Here is an 18,084-nt window from a genome sequence, read left to right on the forward strand (position 1 = left end):
GCAATGTCTTGATTTTGTTTCAGCTTTCTATGAAATTGAAAATGGAAGGGAATATATTTATTTAGAGTCAATGAATCGTCGTGGTGTTTTTTTTCAGGAAAAATTCCGTTTACGCTCGAATTTCTTTTTTCCTTATTTAAATTGGATTTTTTTTCAGATGGATGAAAGTAAACATTTTGGCTCACGGTGCGTTACTTTTGCGAAGTAAAACATTTCACACGCTACTGCTCGTGAACTAAAATTGTTCTCAAGTTGTTTTTTTTCTAGTCCTTGGAGCAAGGCGAATCTCTCAAACAGAGCATCTCGTCTCTCATGTCCGACCTCTCACAACTGAAGAAATCAACTACTCTCATGAACCAGTCTCCACTCCACGATCCCACCAAGAGCAACCCTCCAAATTATCCTGTCTCCAGGCTAGTGCACATTGAAATTTTTCAGTAACTTATAATTGTAATTTATTTTTGTTTATAAGCTCACCTTCATCCTTCATTATATAAAAAAAAGAAATTGCCGGAAGTTGCTGTTCGAAAAATGGATTGAACAAAAACAGCGCAAAAAATTCGATTGAAAAATGCAATCATATTTCTTGTGAATGCTATTTTGACTGTTCTTCAGGTCGGAGAGCTGTAGAATGAAACTTGCGTTATCAGCCAATGAGAGTGAGCTATTGAGTGCGTTTGAGAATGGAGGGGGTAAGAGACCCCTCAGCTTCACCCCTGCTGATTCCAACTCAGGTTTCCACAAGACAGAAGGGGGAGGGGGTAAGAGTGCCAGTGGCAGTGGTGGGAGTGGGAGTGGTTTGGAAGGAGGGAGGGGAGTGGGAACCAAAGCGGACTCATACCAATCAACCAGTGCAATATTCGACACTCCACAGAAAGTTTGTGATTGATAAGCCTGCACTTCGAGAGGTCGTCTCATTGCCGAAAAAAATTTCAAGTTTCAATGATTTTTTTAAATAACTTTTTTAGCTCAGAAACTTTTTGTATAATTAAAAATTTACCGTTTTGGTGTGCTAATTTATTGGCGCCAAATTTGGAAAGGCTTCACTTCGAGAGGTCGTCTCATTGCCGAAAAAAATTTCTATGATTTTTTTAAATAACCTTTTTAGCTCAAAAACGTTTTGTAAAATTAAAAATTTAACGTTTTGGTGTGCTAATTTATTGGCGCCAAATTTGGAAATTTCGTGTTTATAAATTAAAATAGAAGGAATGAAAACAGTTGCGGTGCAATATTGGGAATTTGGGAATATTGAATTTGAGTGATTTTTATTTTGTTTCAGAGAACAGTTCATTGCAGTTGTGGAAGTGACACCTCAGAATACATTGCAGAGTAAGTTTGAGACCATACGTCTTTTTTTGCTGAGCGCTTTGTGCCTTTTTGACTTCTTTAGTTTCTTTTAGGTTGGAGAAATCAATTTTGTGTAAAAACGAATATCTACATGGTGCGAAGGATTACATATCCAGGTAAAATTTATTCTCAGTTATGCTTCCTTTAGATCTGTTTCGCCTCCAGTTGCTCAAGTTATTCCTCTGGTGAACTATTTTATTAAACTATATTCATGATTCGCAACAAATGACCCAAAATTTTTTTCAAGGCTAGAGAGTGAGGTAGAGAAAAAGAACAGTGAACTGATGAAGAGCAAGAAGGACACTCTGGCCATACAGCTGGACTCACTCGTCAAGGAGAGCAAGATCAAATCCATACGCCAGTAAGACCACAGCGACCCTATTTAGACACACAAGCCCACGCACAACTAACCGAAAAATAGTTTATCATTACACTTGCGAGAGCATGTCTTGTAATGGGTTACTAGACTTTTTTCCTGTTAACAACTGTTCGCACACATTTTAAAGAAATTTTGATGTTGCTTTATTAGTGAACTTTAGCAACTTCGACATTATTTGCCACTTGGCCTAGAGGTAACGCGATTGCGTTTGTACATTACGGTCGGGGGTTCATGTCCCTTGCAGGACCTTATTTTTTCGGCATCTATGAAATTGAAAGTTATTTTCACGAAAAAATTTGAATGGTGGGACTTGTGTTTTATCGGCTTGGCTTGAGTGTTTTTGATTTACTCGTATTCCTTTTCGTTTTTTTTTCGTCTAGAAACTTTTTTTGACCTGAATGGTTTCGGTTTATGTTTTATTGGTTTATTTACTTATTTTCTGTCACTTCAAGAGCAAAAAGTGATTGGTTTTTTAAGAAAAATTGAGGTAGTTTGTGTTGCTATTATTAGAATTTGTTCAGCTTTAAGTTTAGTTTTTCGTTGCTTCTTTTCAAGTTCAGTTAGTTCCTGTTTTTAGACTGGCGAGCTTGCGAGCGTTAGCGTATTATTACGAACCTTCTTTTTTCTAACCTAACTTGCATTGACAAGAGTTAATTATGAGTGTTCACTCATTTGGAAATTTCTCTGTAGCATTGGAAATTGCATAGCATCTACTCTCTGCTTTGTTTGTGGCTGGTGTTTGTTACCTATTAAGCGTCCGTGGCTGAGGCGGAGCGTGAATTTTTACTAATTCGAGACTTATTTTTACTTTTTCTTGTGCACTTTATAGAACTGCATTTTGTCGTGTTCTCCGTCGTTTCTCGCCTCTGTGTTATAAATTCAAATTTCTCAGCGCCTTTGGCGCACTTGAATTGGAGGTAATGAATACGACTGGGACGGCAAATTTCTTGGTTTGAATCTGACAGGACTTTTTTTTCAAACGCTAATTGTTCCGTTTCAAAAATATTTTGGGCCTCTTATTTTTCTGCTTATGTTTTGTCGTCTTAGTTGCCACATCTTCGAATTATTTTTTTTGTTTTACACAAGTTAAATTGTATTTGCTTTTGGTGTTTTGATTTTTTCTGCTATTTGTAATTTTGCTTGCCTTGACTTCGTATATTTCTTTTTTTGTTTTTGTTTATCGCCCAAAAACTTTATTCTGCCCGAATGATTTCGGCATATTTTATACGGACTTAGTGTTCATTTTTTTCGGTTTATTGTTTTCCCTTTTTTTCCGCTCGATAGGGTTCTGCTTATAATAAATCGGCTTAATCGTCTCATATTCCGTCTCCGTCTTTTAACGAGCGAAAAAAGTTTGTATGGGCGTGTGTGTTTTAAGGGTGAGGGGGACATAATAACTTTTTTGAATTTGTTTTCGGCTGTTTTATCAGGTTTCGGCCTATACTATATCGGCTTACTGGCTTCATTTTGTTTCATATGACGAGCAAATTAAGTTTAATGTGTGTGTATTTTGAGGGCGAGGGGGTTTGTTGATACCGCTGGTAATTTTTTGCGATCCCAATTTCACATTCTATTGTCTTGGCGTTTTTTCAGAACTAGCCTTATTCATTTTGATTGATCTAAATTTTTCGACCTTCTCGGTTTTTTCCGACCTAGCGGCTTTCTTGTTTTGTACCGCAAGTGGTGCGAAGCTCAACTTCATCTTTGTGTCTGAAATTGTTCTGAGGTGGATTTTTATACTGCTTGCAGATTTTGGTTGCAAAAAGTAGGTGTAAGAGTCTTAATGTGAGTCAATGGTTATTTAATTTACATCTAATCGCGCTTGACATGTTGCTTTCGATTAAAACTGAATGCGGTGTGCAGTGCTTTGCGGATGTCCCGCCCACTGTGCTTCTTTCAAAAGACTTAACTTAGACTAGAAATACGTATATTATGCACAATGGCAGAGTTTCTGATAAGTTCTAGATTTCAGTTTTTAAAGAACGCGTTTTTAAGCAAATTTTTTATAAGGTTTTTCTTTGGGACTGGTCGCTTATTGAGTTTATGCAGATCAGCAAATACATGTGTTTTTTGCTTGCAGATATGTTAGCATATATTATTAATTGTCAATGAATGAAGTAATCTATCTCTTATTCAGGTCGTTTGGTTCTTTTTTCATGCCTGTTTTTGTTTTTAACTTTTTTAGTTTTTGAAATTCTAAATGATTATTTTCATTGAATCAATTAATGTGATTAATTCTGTTTTCTAAATTTCAAAGATTGTCTTAATTATCTTAAGCTTGGCCAGTGGCGTTTCTCCAACCTCGGTAAATTTTCTCGTTCCCTTTTGAAAAACTTGTGTAACAAAATTACTTGAGTTGAAAAACCCTATCGTTAATGCAAGTATTACACTTGCTAGTTATGCGATTAAGATACGCATAATTAGCTTGTATTTTTATACCTTATTCAAAATTAGAAACGATGTAAAACTAATAAAGCTCAAAAATATAAAAATAAGCTTAAAAATAGCAGTAATTGCACTTGGCTGAATGATGTGTTTTAGAAACCTCGCCCTCAACCCTCCTGTTACCTCCTCTTCCTCCGCAGATCACCAGGAGAATGTTCTAGAATCTTCCTGTGGCTGTGATGGTGACGACATGTGCCACTTCCACCACCTTCAGATCAACCAGAAGAGAATATCGAATCACATGAATCACAGAGGTTTGAGGCTTCCAAGATGCTCTAACTAGTTGACCACTAATTCTGCAGCCACTTTGAAAAATATTTCCAAAATTTATTCTATTCTGTAATAAACTATTCTGATTTTGAGCTGTTTCTCGGGCCTCATTTTGACGATTAATTTTGAAATATAACTGGATGCATAAAAAGCAGTCTTTGCATTCTTCATTTGTAAATTTTGTGTAATGACTTGAGGTCTGACTTGATGTAGGTTGTTTTTTATGACTTATTTGAAAAAAAAAACTTTTCAAAAAAGGTGTAAAACAAGCTCCTTTAAAAAAAACTACTACGTATATTGTTCGTCTGCTCATTTATTGAATTATTTAGGCTCAATAGGCATGGACAATAGGGATTCCGCTGAAAGTGAACATCAAGAGTCTTTTCCGAAGATCACAATTAGAGAAATAGCTGACAATGAGTCATCGCTGTCACCCTCACTAAGCGAGAGCATATCGCCTCCTGTAGATAATTTAAAGGTCAGTAGTCGAGTTAATATAAGCGCTCTTTTAAGTCGTGCGAGAAGCCCGGGGTAAAAACTTTAGAAACATTTTAGTTGTTTTTCGTAATTTTTCAGTTAAAAGTTAAACATCATATACATATTATCTTTCCCGAAGACGAGTTTTGTAATAAGGTTTGTCCCATGTTTTAAAATTTTCAGGCTATTCTAAGTGTGCTCTCGATTTAAAATTGAAAATCACTCGAAACGTATTCATACATACGGCGGTGTTCGTTCATGAGTTATTTAATGACAAATAACTAAATCATAGTGGTATAAAATGACTCAAATTGAGGTTGAATTGACGTAATTTTGAAGAGGTGTCCTCTTGAAGTGTGGTCGAATTGAGAAGAAAGTTGAATGAGCCGACGATCACTGGATTAAGATGATTAATATTCTATTTGATGTACGCCTGAGGCTAGACATATCAGTTGCATGTTAAATCACCTATGAAGCGTAATCTTAAGTGAGATCTTGGTTATTGATGGTGTTTTTTTCATGGCTATGAGTATACCCCTAGTGATTTAAATAGCGTGACAACCGTAAATGGATATTCGAAATCTTAGCATAATGCTTTTTTGAACGTAAGTGTAAACTATCCGAAAGGGATTGATCGATCATAAAAAGGTCTTCGGAAATGGCACATTCTATTTCAAAAATATGTGTACGATGATTTACCACGCCCGTGATTTGATATTCCTTTTTTTCTTTTTCAAACTGCAGCCCATTCAATGGAGCTATCTTTTGTTCTAAATCAAAGCTGATCTCTTTATTATCAAAGGAAATAATACTTGAAAAAATTGTTATGCTGAAGGTGTTTTTGATTTAGAATATTGATTCCGCTTCACTGACCATCAAAGCATCCCCCATGATGTCTCAAACAGTTCTGGCTTCACCTCCTGACATAATATCAACACCAGCTATGACATCATCGCCCCAATCTAACGCCTCAAATTTTATCTACCCTTCATCCGCCCAAAACGCTTCGCAGCCACCCGCATCAACAATGACAACTGTACAGACTAGCAGTAGTAATCAAGTTGGAGGGATAAAAAGAACCCAACCAGTACAGCAGAAAAAATCACCTGCTCAAGAGCTGAAGCAGCAGTTACCGTCCAAACTGATGCTGAGTTCAACATCCAATGAAGGCGCCAAAAAGGGCCAAATGGCCTTTAGTTCGAAGAAGCAACAACCGCAAATAGCCAATCAGAATCAAGCATTTGATAAAAGTGGTGCTAAGAAAAACAAAAGCAGTGGGGATTTACTTGAATCCAAAGATTTAAATTTATATAACCGAAGACGAGGAGGGAATATCCAGAAGCCGAAGGTCGAAGTGGAACCGAGTCCGTCATTGGCACAACAGCAGCAACAATATCCGCGACGCAAAGCAAAAAGTGAAGTCACATCTCCAATGATAGTGCAGGTTAAACATTTATACTAGACTCTTGGTTTTCCCCCATCTGAAAATGTTGAAAACGCATTACAAGTATTTACACATAACAAAATGTATTTACTGTCTCAAAGACTTAAACCTCTGTTTTTGTGTGTTAATCCTTCAAGCTTCAAAGATAATCCTTCATTTTTTATGAAAGCTATGAGGAAGTTTTTTATTTAACTTTGTCCTCAATACTGGATCCAATTAAATGAATGTTTTTGCTTAGTTTTTGTAAAGCAGCGATTCAGGTGTTACTTAAAAGTGTTACGTAATAGCTAATTTCATCGTTTTGTTTGAACTTTAGATACAGCCTGTTGGTGAGCATACTCACATGCCAATCATCAGAACTCCCAGTGGAGGAGCTTCTGATCTGAGATTCTTCAAGCAAACCGAGGACGAAAAAGCGACAGCGAGAAAAGGAGGACAAAATTCAAGTTCGTCGCGCAAAACGTCCTTGAAATCCGTTTTCGGAAGTCGCAGTAGAAAACAATCGGAGGGAAAAGATGGATCCAATAATATCGAGCCGGACTCGGTTGTGGAGCAGGATCCAGATGCGACAACTGGACCTGAAGTGTTTCTGCTATAATAGCTGCGCTATCTTAATGATGTGTATACATATCTCTATCTTTTTACATTCGTCTGACCCGAGGACAAATCGTATGGAAGTAAATCGTGATGTTTCGAGGATTTTTTAAAAAAAGGACTTCACGTGTAGAGTAGAACTCATTCCTTAAACTCATAACGAGAACTGAATTGAAATCAAACTTTCAAATTTCAAGTAGGCTTAAACTTATCAAATTTTTGATCATGAAATCTTTCCATTTGTATTGCTTTCGGAGTAAAATTAGCTATATTATAATGTGTATATTAAATAATGAAAACAGTCTTTGACTAATATTTTGTTGATACTTATCTGTTTATCGAGTAGCGATCTAATCGACATTGAGGTTGAATTAATTTAATATTTATAAAAAAAGTTTTCAAAATATGGTTTATACAAGCAAAGTTTTGTGTCTGTTGTCAGAAACACGTAATAGGCACACTAAATGTGAGATGGGAGTGGGGATGTAGTGGTACAATATTTAAGTTTTGAATCTTTTGCTAACAATGGAGACTCCGCTTCCAGCGCAATAAAAGAAGTACAATTTTATTTGAAATTTAGATCATTTCTTGAAACCAGGTTCATCGGAAGACATCCAAGGCCGGCTGCTGTAGTTTCAAATTCTCAAACCCATATTTGCATCCAGGGGCAATTCGCAATTCAGGGTGTGATCGGTTTGTTTACGCCTGGTTTTTCAATACTTTTATAAGTTTTCTTATTTTTCGGTTGTATCGAGAGATCGGTGTATTTTAACGAAAGTTTTCACCCTTATCTTTGGAGGTCTTATTCTGATTTTCGGAGGAAGTGACGGAATATTTGTGCCCGGGTTGGTTTTTTCTCCAGACAAATTTCGATTTTTTAACAAGCAATTGCTGACGGAATTTTTAAAAATCATTCGAAAAGTATTGTTGCCTGAGCTCAAATTTCAAATGTGATTATTTTTCGTAAAGTTATGGGGGCTTGAAGATTGCTAATGTGGCCGATTTGAGAGAATTAATAACGCGCGATGTATTTCGTGCTATTAACGCGTAAGCGGAAATTCAATCCGAATTAGAAAAAGGTCCAAATTGGATTGAGGTTCAGTTTTCAGTTTTTACTGAAAAATTTCATTCATTACTTTCTTTTAAATTATTCACTAGAAATAAAAACGCTTTCGAAACATTCAGGGCTTAACCCTGATAAGAGGAGTCTTGTTTGAAACTCACTTATCAATTTCTCTTTCAAAGCTTGGTTCGAGAAAAACTTTTCCTTCGTTTTCCCCTCGGTGATATCGAAAGTGAGATTGAGTTTTTCAAAAACGACTCTTTGACTGTGTTCGCGCTCAATTCAACATTTTAAAGGTTTGATCTTTGATTTATTTGTTTTAAGTTTCATTATAATTCAAGCTAACGGAAAATCAAATTCGTTTTTTAAACTCAATTAGTGTGGCAAAAAAGCCTCTTGATTGATAGTTTAAAAGCTTGTGTAAAACTACTAGTTCACTTTTCTATAAGCTAGCTCGCATAAACTGGTGCGCTGCGAAGTGCTAAATTTCAATATACGGTTACTGTTCCTGTGTTTAACCGCCTAATTGGTAGCTGGATTTTGAAAGATAGCAACAGAATATAGCGAAACTATTATTATATTCTATTTTAATTTTTGTAATTACGTTTTTTTTGGCTTTTTCTGCACACTTAAAAGCTAGCGTTTAAGAGTACTGAACGCAGTGAGTACTTTCATATAGGTCTTGCTGATTTTTTTTTTTGTTTTTTTTTCAGGAAAAAGGGTTAGGAAAATATTGATGCACTTAGGTATAATGCTTTTTTTGAGTTCAATGGAAATTCATCTGCTGAAAGTGACGTAAATATGGCTCGAGAAAACGTGAACAATTTCTAGTTTCGAAAGTGTAATTTAAATTTTAGATTTCCAGCGGAATAAAAACTTTACCTATTGATCGAGTTTTCTCTAGTTGGGTTGATGTTAATAAAAAAGCGCCAATCATAAATTGTTCTAGAAATTCAACTAGCTTTAAGGACATCTAATTTTTTCCTCGAAGTTTGAAAATTGAAGGTTTTCGAAAAAAAAAACAAGTCAGTTTTTTTTCAGTTTTCTTGCGTTCATTAATTTTGTTCAAACTGTTGGTTGGCTGTGTTTCCTTTTTCGCTTGTATCACCGAATTTTAGCTTTGCTTTGGTGTAAGTCGCAGATTTTCCTGGGGAATTAAATTAAAACAATTTTTTTGATCCGATACCTTAACTTGCGATTTTAGAAGTTCCTTCCTTAATTTTCCCACAGCCTGTTGGCTAATATTGAATTACTATCTTGTGAAAGTTATGTTAAGGAACGAAGTTAATTTTCCATTAATTGGGCATAGTTTTTTGATTTTTCAATATCACCTTACAGTTTCGGCCGTTTCCTAAAAGAAGGTGAAATTACAATTGGAAAAATTGCCTGACCGTCAGTTTGATCATTGTATTTTTTCCAAGTACCATTGAACGTAGTGAAGACACTAATTTATGTCGTATTCTTTGTTTTTTTTCCCTAATTTTTTGCGTCAAATTTGTTGATTGCGGTTTGTATTGTCATTTTTTCTGGTTCAATTAATATTAATTTGCTAATAGGAATGCAACTTCCGCTCTCTAATTTCAAAAGCGTTAAAATGGCGCGAAAAAGCGTGAACGAATTCTGATATCGAAAAGAGATTTTAATTCTTAAATTTCCCAGCAGATAATAAAGTTTACCCATTGATCCGCTTTTCTCAAATTGAGCTAATATATTGTTTCTGGGAAATAAAAGAACTAAGATCTATATATATTTTTTCGAAAATTGAAATTTTTCACATAAAACAGTTTTTTTCGGTGTCCTTGCGTTCCGTGACACAAAATTTTTTGAGAATTTCCAGTGGAATCAGAAAGTTCCGAATTGAACCTGTCTGCAAGTTAAGTCAGTTAAATTACCAAAGTATCTGATAGAAAAGTCTGGTTTAATTCGACAATTTGAGACCGTCACAAAATGGAAGAGCTAGTAGTTTTCATGTCATAAGTTACTGAGCTATGCATATATCCATAAATCATCGATAAATGGCTTACTGCGATTGAGTTTCCGCTAGTTTAAATGGCTACAATGTAATTATTGCTTTGAAGAGCGGATAATGAGTCCATACTTTGCAACAACAGTATCAGTATTAAAGTGCCGATCCTCAATCAAAGTTAAACATTCAATTATTTATGTAAATCATTCATTTGATACGACGAACGTGAGTTGTTCAACGATTTTAAAACTTAGCTTTCAGATTTTGATATATATTTTCTAATTATTAAATTTAACGGTTTTATTAGGAAGTTATTTTATAAGTTTTGTTTAAGTTAAGTTATGTTTTGGGTGAAATATTTTGCTCTTAATGTCTGATCAGTTTTAGGTTTGTTTTTGAATCTGAATTGTAAGTAACAGATTATTCTAAAGATTACAGTAGATTAGCCGCTCAATCTCAATTGCAGTTTATATTATAACAACCATTCTTAACCAAGAAATTTCACTTGAAGTTCTTGTGATTTATTTCTGCACAAATGGTGTCTTCGGCTGTAGAAAAAATTGATCGCAGCAGTGTCTACGAGAAAGCATTTGATGCAGCTGGGACATTTGGTCGAGCCCAGTGTTTGTTATTGGCTCTTGTGTGCTACATAACAGGGATAAACTGCTATGATTCTTACACCTATTTCTTCATTGACAAATTAACATTAGCCATTTAAATTTATGAGAATTGCACTAAGCTGAGTAAATATTTCAGTTGGATTTTCTACTGGAGTTACACTTTGCTAGGTAAATAATTAAATTTGATAGAATTACCGATATTTTCCTGCTCAATTTCTTAATTACCGAGAATTACCGATAATTTTTTGCTCAATTTTAACTCAATTTCAAAACGTCCTTTTCAATATAATGGTGATAATAATTAGGGCATTCATATATTTACACTTGCGAGAGGAAGTGTCTTGTAATCGGGATCTAGCTTTTTTTCCGTAAACAACTTTTCTTGCTAATCTTACTTGCTTTATTGTTGAAACTTAACAATGGTGGTCAGTCAATGAGCAGAATGATCAAAGTGCAGAAAAACAGTCAAATTTTGATTTATACGGGCTAATTACTAGCGATCAGCTTAGTGTATTATTACGAACCGTTTTTTCTAACCTAACTCGCAAGTAAGTGTTCATTAAAGTGTTCACATATTTGGTTATTTGGAAATTTCATCGTAGCGTTCGAAATTGCATAGCATCTGTTTCTGCAGTAGCTTCATTTGGGGCTAGTGTTTGGTGTTTTTTTAAGTGCCGTGGCTGAATGGTTAGTGTTTGAGACACTTAATCCCTAGGTCGCAGGTTTGAATCTCAGACGTAGCCGAATTTTTTTACTCGAGGCTTATTTCTAATTTTTCTTTTTGCATTTCATAGAACTGCTTTTTTGGCGTGTTCTCGTTAGTGTTTGCGAAGCAAAGCTTTACCTCTTTGTTGATAAATCAAGTATTAGAGTCGTCAATACTACCGAAGAAATGAATAATTTATACATTAATTGAGTAGCTTCATCAATTTTTTTCTAATTGAAAAAATTTCAAACAAATTGTTTTTTTTAGCACGATCTATTCGTTTTTTGGAAATAATGATCATATTTATTAAAGTTTAAGTATAGCCGACTAGCTTAAAAAAGTAAATATTTTTCTGTTTTGCTTTTTGACCAATTCTGCTTCTAGACCATTTTTCTGATGGCTCCGCCTCCCTTAACAAAATAGGTTCGCTGCCACTTGGCTTTGAAATAACGTTATTGCCTTCGCACCATGAGGTCTAGGGTTTGATTTTCTGCCGGGTTCGAGTCCTATACCGTTTTTTTTTTCAGTTTGTACGATATTGAAATTGTTTTTCTGCAAAAGTTGAATGGTCGGATCTTCGGTTGTCTGCGCAAGTTTTGTCGTCTTAGTTTCCTTTATCACGGATTTTTTTGTGCTCTGAGAAGTTGTCATTATAGTTGCAAGTGCTGTACTTTGTGGTTTCAGGGGGACTTAATTTTTTTCAAAATCTTTTTTTTTTCGGACTAGTGTCTGCTCAAAAATTGTCGGCTTTGTTTCCGCTTCGTAAGTTTTGTTGCATATAATGTTTAATTGTTTTGCTTGCCTTGAATGAACTTTTATCTAGACATACGAAAATTTTTGCTCGACCCATTTTTTTCATCAGTTTTCATTTTTTTCGACTTTTTTAATGTTTGTGTTGTATCGCAAGTGCTGCGAAGCTCCGCTTCACCTCTGTGTAAATCATAGCAGCTTTGATTAGGCGGACTAAATGCTTTTGAGCAACTGATGAACATTAGAAGGTTTTGTTTATTTTTCAGGTGCTTTTGGGGGGATTCTTAATAGGCATAAATTTAGATGGGGGGATAATTAGCATTTCGGCTTCAATAAATGGGGAATTCATTCCAAAGCCGCAACGGAAAGTAGAGAATGCTTGATCTAATTCGTTTTCATAAGCTTGTGATGATTAAATACTGTAGTTAAAAGGATTTTGGCAGTTTTTCCCTTCATAGCGTACAACGGATGGCAAGCATTCATTGCAGTCTTCGCTACTTTAAATGTTGACTTCCGCTGTGCAGATTCCGAGAACCTCTTAATTCATGGAAACGATTCCGACATCTATTTCGACAACAAGTGCGTCGAAAACTGCGGAATTTACATCTACGACTCGTCAGTATCTTCGGTTATCAGTGAATTCGATTTGGCATGTGGCTCGAAAACATTCTTGGCTTCGATGTCCAATTCGGCATTTTGGATCGGTTATTTTCTGTCGTGTTTTATAAGCGGCGCAATTGCGGACAAATTTGGACGCAAGATGGTGTCGCTGATTCTTCTTAGTGTTCTTGGTGAGTAATCGGCTCTTTTTCCTTTTCCCCCACCTGCGATTTTTTTTAGTAAACTTATTAGTATTTCAAGTATTGTCCGATTGTTTAAAAAAACGGCTCGAAGACTAGTTAGGCCATGACCAGAATATTTGGTCCTCATACTTCACCTTTTAAAGCCCCTTGTTACACCATAAAATTGATGCTTATGTGATGTGAGGGGGGAAACGAAAAAGAGCCGAGTAATCAATTATAAATGCGACAGTTTTGTTTCCTTTAATTTTGCGGGAACAATTTTTGTCTATGGCTTGATCGCCGTTTCTATGGCAATTTTTTTAAAGACGGACTATGATGCTTTAGTTTTTTCAGATACAGTTCTCGAGTTTGTATATTTTATCTGCTTTCAAATAAAAGTTTGAAACAAACTTCAGTCTCATTTTTGTTTCAGGGCTAAGCTCTCTGACTACGGCGTTTAGTCCTAGCATATACGTCTATATTCTGATGAGGAGTATTTCCGGCTTCTGTTCTCTCAATTTCAGCATCGATTTTGTCATTCTTGCGGAGTCAGTCGATAAGAAATATCTACCACTAATTGGTTCAACGAGTATCGTCATTTTCTCAATCGGAGGGGGTGTTTGCGCGTTGTCTGGCTATATTTTCAGGTACGGGTGTGCGACAGAAGAAGCACTCAGATTTCGTGGCTTAAGCCAATCATTGTTCCGACTTTCGATACGAAAGTAGCGGAATATTTGTGCTCGGGGTGGGTTTTTTTTTTCTTCAGACAAATTTCGACTTTTTAACTAGCCATTTTTGACGGAATTTTTTTATATCATTCAAAAGGTATTGTTGTCTTGAGCTTAAATTTGAAAAGATATTTCACCTGTGATCATTTCTCGTAAAGTTATGAGGGTTTAAAGACTGCCATTTTGACCAATTTGGGACAATTAACGCGCAATATAATTCGCGCTATTAACGCGTAAGCGAGATTTAAGCCGTCTTATAAATGGTTCCAAATTGGTTGAAAGAAGCTTATTTGCCATAATTGATTTGTTACAAGGAACGAAATCTATCTTTTTGTACTTTATATGGCGTGTGGGGGGATGATTTTCATAAAAAAATTTCAAATTTAAAAAAAAAATTCATTTTATTTGATTTCATTTATTTTTTTAATGTATTACTGCTGCTCAATAAACCTTAAAAGGCAGTCGGAACATTCAGGGCTTCGCCCTGATACGAGCAGTCTTGTTGATATTTAGACTCAAGCAACAACGAGGTTTTTTGTCTGATAAGTCCGGCAATACTTTGTGGAATAAGGTGGTATATAAACTAGCCGAGTATAAACGAGCTACCATATAAACCAGCTGATAAAACGTAATTGTTATTTTATAGTTATGTAACAATTATGTAACACTACGAAATGCATGCAAATTTCATTCATGACGTAACTTTTTAGCTGGCTTTTATACTCTGCGCATTTTCGGATGGCTTACACTTCGGCTGGTTTATTCACACTCATGGAATAAAGTTGTTCGGATATACTTTTTTTGTGAAATAAAAAAATAAAAATCGAACAGGGCTTTTAGCGGGGCTTTTCCGCCTTACACGTCTGTTGGCAAACTTTTTTGTGCTCGGTGAGTATCGCCTATATTATTTTTTCTCTGTATTATTATTCATTGTATTATTATGCTCTTAGTGTTCAAATAATGACTCAAAACAAACAAATACTTCGTCTTGTTCTCCCAATTTTGAAGTTTGCGTTGAAAACGTCAGTTTTTTTAATCGGAGTTGGTCTGAGTAAAAAAACTACCCGAGCACCAATATTCTAAATCTAAAAGCTTGTTGTTCCGACCATTGAAGTTCGGGTATGTATAATTTTTTTTTGCTTTTTGTTTTCCACGCAAAATCAGGTACCACAAATACTGATCGGACTGGGTTGAGTGATATATCATATAAAAGGTCTTTCTGGTGTCGAGAAAAATTGGTTCGAAAATTTTGATTTTTCGTTTCAATTCGAGCGAATAAAGCAGGCGAGCTGTCTCACAACATCTGAGTTATGCCTAATTTAGTACCTTAAAACTTAATTTTAAGCAAGTAAAATTAGTTTTTGGAGTTTTTAGTTTCAATTTGTGAACCAAAAACTTCAAAAAGCTCAAAAAATTTTTTGGTAATTTTTTTTTTGACTTCAGATGTTTACAAAATTTTGAAAAATTTGTTTTTAGTTCTAGTCATTTTTCTACAAAAAATGTTGTGCAATTTGCCAATATTACTATGACAGTCTAATATGACCAAATTTTAAATTATTCTTTTTACGTCAGAAGCTTTTATCACACCAAGCAGAAAAACTACACTATTTTGGAAAAAAAAACGTTCTAAACCGTAGTTTTCTAAAGACTATGGTCGGAACATTCTGTGCTACTTGCACAGTTATCATTTAGGGTATCATACAGATATCATAACCGGCTATATTTGTTGTCATATAGGGTAGTTTGACAAACTTTTAGTTTTAAACTGATGCAATGAAAGAAATTTCTCTTCATTTTTCGGCCGGCGACTACTCAGGGTACAGGGTTGAGATTATTTACGCACCGCTGATGAAACAATTTACATACAGAAATGCTTGCGTTGTATTACGAGTTTTATTTTTCCATTATGTGTACTGCTCAAATGTCCTGTACGGTTCATGTGTTTTATCCGCTTTATTGATGGAAAGAAAAAAGAAATATTTCTAACGTGTGCCTACTTAAGAGCGTGTTAACGAATACATACAGCAAGGTTATATGGCGCAAGTGCGATGGAAATTGAATTGTACTCTAGAAATCTGTTCTTGAGGTAGTTCAGACGCTGCAGTCAGTTACTTTTTTTCCCAGCTTTTTTTTTTCTTAATACTTGTATTTTCTTGCATTTAAAATTCAATGTTGCCATTTGTTTGCGGGTATTTGCGGAGTGCAGCTTTGCTTCTATATTAGAAGGACCTTGTCGGATCAAAATTTAAAGCACAGTTTTGACCTTCTGTACTTAGCGCTGAATGTACTCATTATGTTAGCAAATGGTAACGATTTGTTTTTTTCCAAACCTAAGTAATTATTTTTGCTGCATAGCGTTCAGCATTGCCAATTCAATAGCATGTGTTTGCATCAGTTTTGTTGGTGGCTCTTTTTCGAAGGAAGCTAGGCGGAAAGGCGCAGTTGGCAAGACGTTAGATTCCAATTTTGGGGACGGGGATTTAAATCCCGTACAGAGAGGTGTTTTCACCAAGCGAAGCTTCTTAACTGAACTTTTTATCATTTTACTTTTTACTTTATCATTTGTTGCTGGTGTACGCTCCTGATGGAGACACTCCATCTAATGGTGAGTGTCCTAACACCGCGCTGAGTATAATTTTGATAACACTTTGAAGCCGAACTGAACTGTGGGTTGAAACTATTGTTGGTACACACAACCTTTTTTCATATGCAGACCAAAGTCGCACACCCTTTGTTCATATGCAGACACTCGTGGCAACTACAGTTTGTTGCACTATCGATACCGACTGTTGTCTACTTTCTCCTTCATCTCTTCCTGATGCCAGAAAGTCCACGCTGGTTGGAATCAAATGGGAAAACAAGACAGGCAGAAGAAGTTCTAAAGTGGATTGCCAAGTTAAACGGAAGAGACACTTCTTCGGTCACTTTACAGACCCGAACAGAGACAAATGTTTTGGCAAGTAACGATCAAAAACCGTCAAACGAAACCAAAAGTGATGCGTGCGAAGAGAAAACCAACTCGGATGAACGTATAAGCGCCACTGAGAATCGTCACGGAAATAATATTTTGTCGCTTTTCGGCACTTTTTGGGCGGCGAATTTGACTCTTTGCGGGGCTTTGTCGTGGTTTGCTGTTAGTTCGGTCTACTATGGGCTTACATACAATGTTCAGCAGATTGTGGGTGACGTTTATGTTAATTCGTTAGTGCTATCAGCTACAGAGTTACCCGCTTGGTTTGTTTTTGTTGCCATGGATAAACTTGGACGAAAAACAACTTTATGTGCTTGTTTATGCATTGCATCTCTAGCATGTGTTCTTTTACCGTTCACGCAGAATTTTTACGATGGAAAACTGCAAATAGTTTTCGCAATGTTGACGAAACTGTTTGCAAACGGGGGCTTTGTAATGCTGTTTATTTATTCTCCCGAACAGTTTCCGACGGTTTTACGCAGCACTGGACTTACGTTTTGTTCGTCGGCGGCGCGATTGGCTGCAATTTTGGCGCCTTTCATTATCGAAATGGACGTTGGACCGTATAACTGTGCGCCGTTTATTATATTCGGCTCATTTGGACTATTATCAGTTTTTATGGTGTTTGTGTTTGGCGTCGAAACGAATAGAAGACCGTTTATAACTACAGTTGACCAGTATTATGAAGTAGCAAAAGCGAGAGAAATAAAATTACACCAAGAAAGTTCGAACTGCGATGAAAAAATTGAAACATGCAAAAACATTTGCACAACTGAAAACAGGTGTTGAGTTTCATAATATATGAAAACAAAATGCTGCCGATTACAGTTTGAGATTTTTCTACTGAGCTTTATATCGCTGAGATTTTCCGACGTGTGGTTTGTTTTTGAGTTAATATTGATCAACACCAGTTTTTCATCAGAGCACGCATGTCAGGGTACCTCCGTTAATGTTGCAGCTCTAAACTCTGAAATCTAAAACATTAGTGCAGTATTTGGTAAGCAGATAAAAGGCATGTTTTGCATTTTTTTATATAGTTTCAAAATGTATGCTGACTGCAAAGTAAGTGTTAGATTGAACATTTCAAATCAAGATAAAATATTAGAGGAGGCGTTATCTTTCCCGATATTGTATACGAATAAAGAACTATTAAGTAAGTTTTAGTGCTGATTTAGTGCATTAATTAAGTTTTTTTAGTTTCCGAGGCATGATGCTTTTTATGATCTTGCAGAATTTTTCAACAAACTTAGATTCTGGAAAACTTCAAATATTTCAAATTTTATTTTTATGGCGAGTGGCTGAAAAAATCCTCTAGGGTTTTCATTTTTGGTCTCAAAATTTATTGCTCAATTCCAAGTGTTCGAAAAAGGTGAAATGAAAAAAAAATTAGAAAAAGTTTGAAACTTTCATTTCCGCTGAGCGAGGGTGTCAAAGTAGTATCATGAGACTTTTAACTGTAATGAAAAAATTACTGCTCAATGATTTCTAAATTTTGGGATTGAGCAGACGTTTTTATAATTTTAAAATTTCAAAAAACATAAT

At 35.6% G+C, this 18,084-nt stretch overlaps 2 protein-coding genes across 2 annotated transcripts in view; both read left to right on the plus strand.

Annotated features, from left to right (window-relative positions):
- The window catches only part of LOC134851451 (uncharacterized), a 225,330-nt gene extending 218,015 nt beyond the window's left edge, over positions 1-7,315 (plus strand). Inside the window, exons 19-27 of the mRNA XM_063867550.1 lie at positions 268-413; positions 616-877; positions 1,280-1,329; positions 1,401-1,463; positions 1,595-1,708; positions 4,268-4,425; positions 4,771-4,919; positions 5,769-6,362; positions 6,679-7,315. Of these exons, the coding sequence (XP_063723620.1) occupies positions 268-413; positions 616-877; positions 1,280-1,329; positions 1,401-1,463; positions 1,595-1,708; positions 4,268-4,425; positions 4,771-4,919; positions 5,769-6,362; positions 6,679-6,960 (1,818 nt within the window). The 3' untranslated portion in view covers positions 6,961-7,315. The remainder of the gene's footprint in view (positions 1-267; positions 414-615; positions 878-1,279; positions 1,330-1,400; positions 1,464-1,594; positions 1,709-4,267; positions 4,426-4,770; positions 4,920-5,768; positions 6,363-6,678) is intronic.
- A 3,205-nt stretch (positions 7,316-10,520) lies between these two features.
- Positions 10,521-17,510, plus strand: LOC134851903 (solute carrier family 22 member 15-like). The gene is made up of 4 exons (XM_063868178.1): positions 10,521-10,608; positions 12,520-12,852; positions 13,277-13,490; positions 16,317-17,510. Exons 1-4 carry the CDS (start codon positions 10,521-10,523, stop codon positions 17,329-17,331), a joined length of 1,650 nt encoding a protein of 549 aa, XP_063724248.1. The 3' UTR covers positions 17,332-17,510.
- The last annotated feature ends 574 nt before the right edge of the window (positions 17,511-18,084 follow it).

This window comes from Symsagittifera roscoffensis, chromosome 7 (genome assembly GCF_963678635.1).
Source record: "Symsagittifera roscoffensis chromosome 7, txSymRosc1.1, whole genome shotgun sequence".
NCBI classification, from domain to species: domain Eukaryota; kingdom Metazoa; phylum Xenacoelomorpha; order Acoela; family Convolutidae; genus Symsagittifera; species Symsagittifera roscoffensis.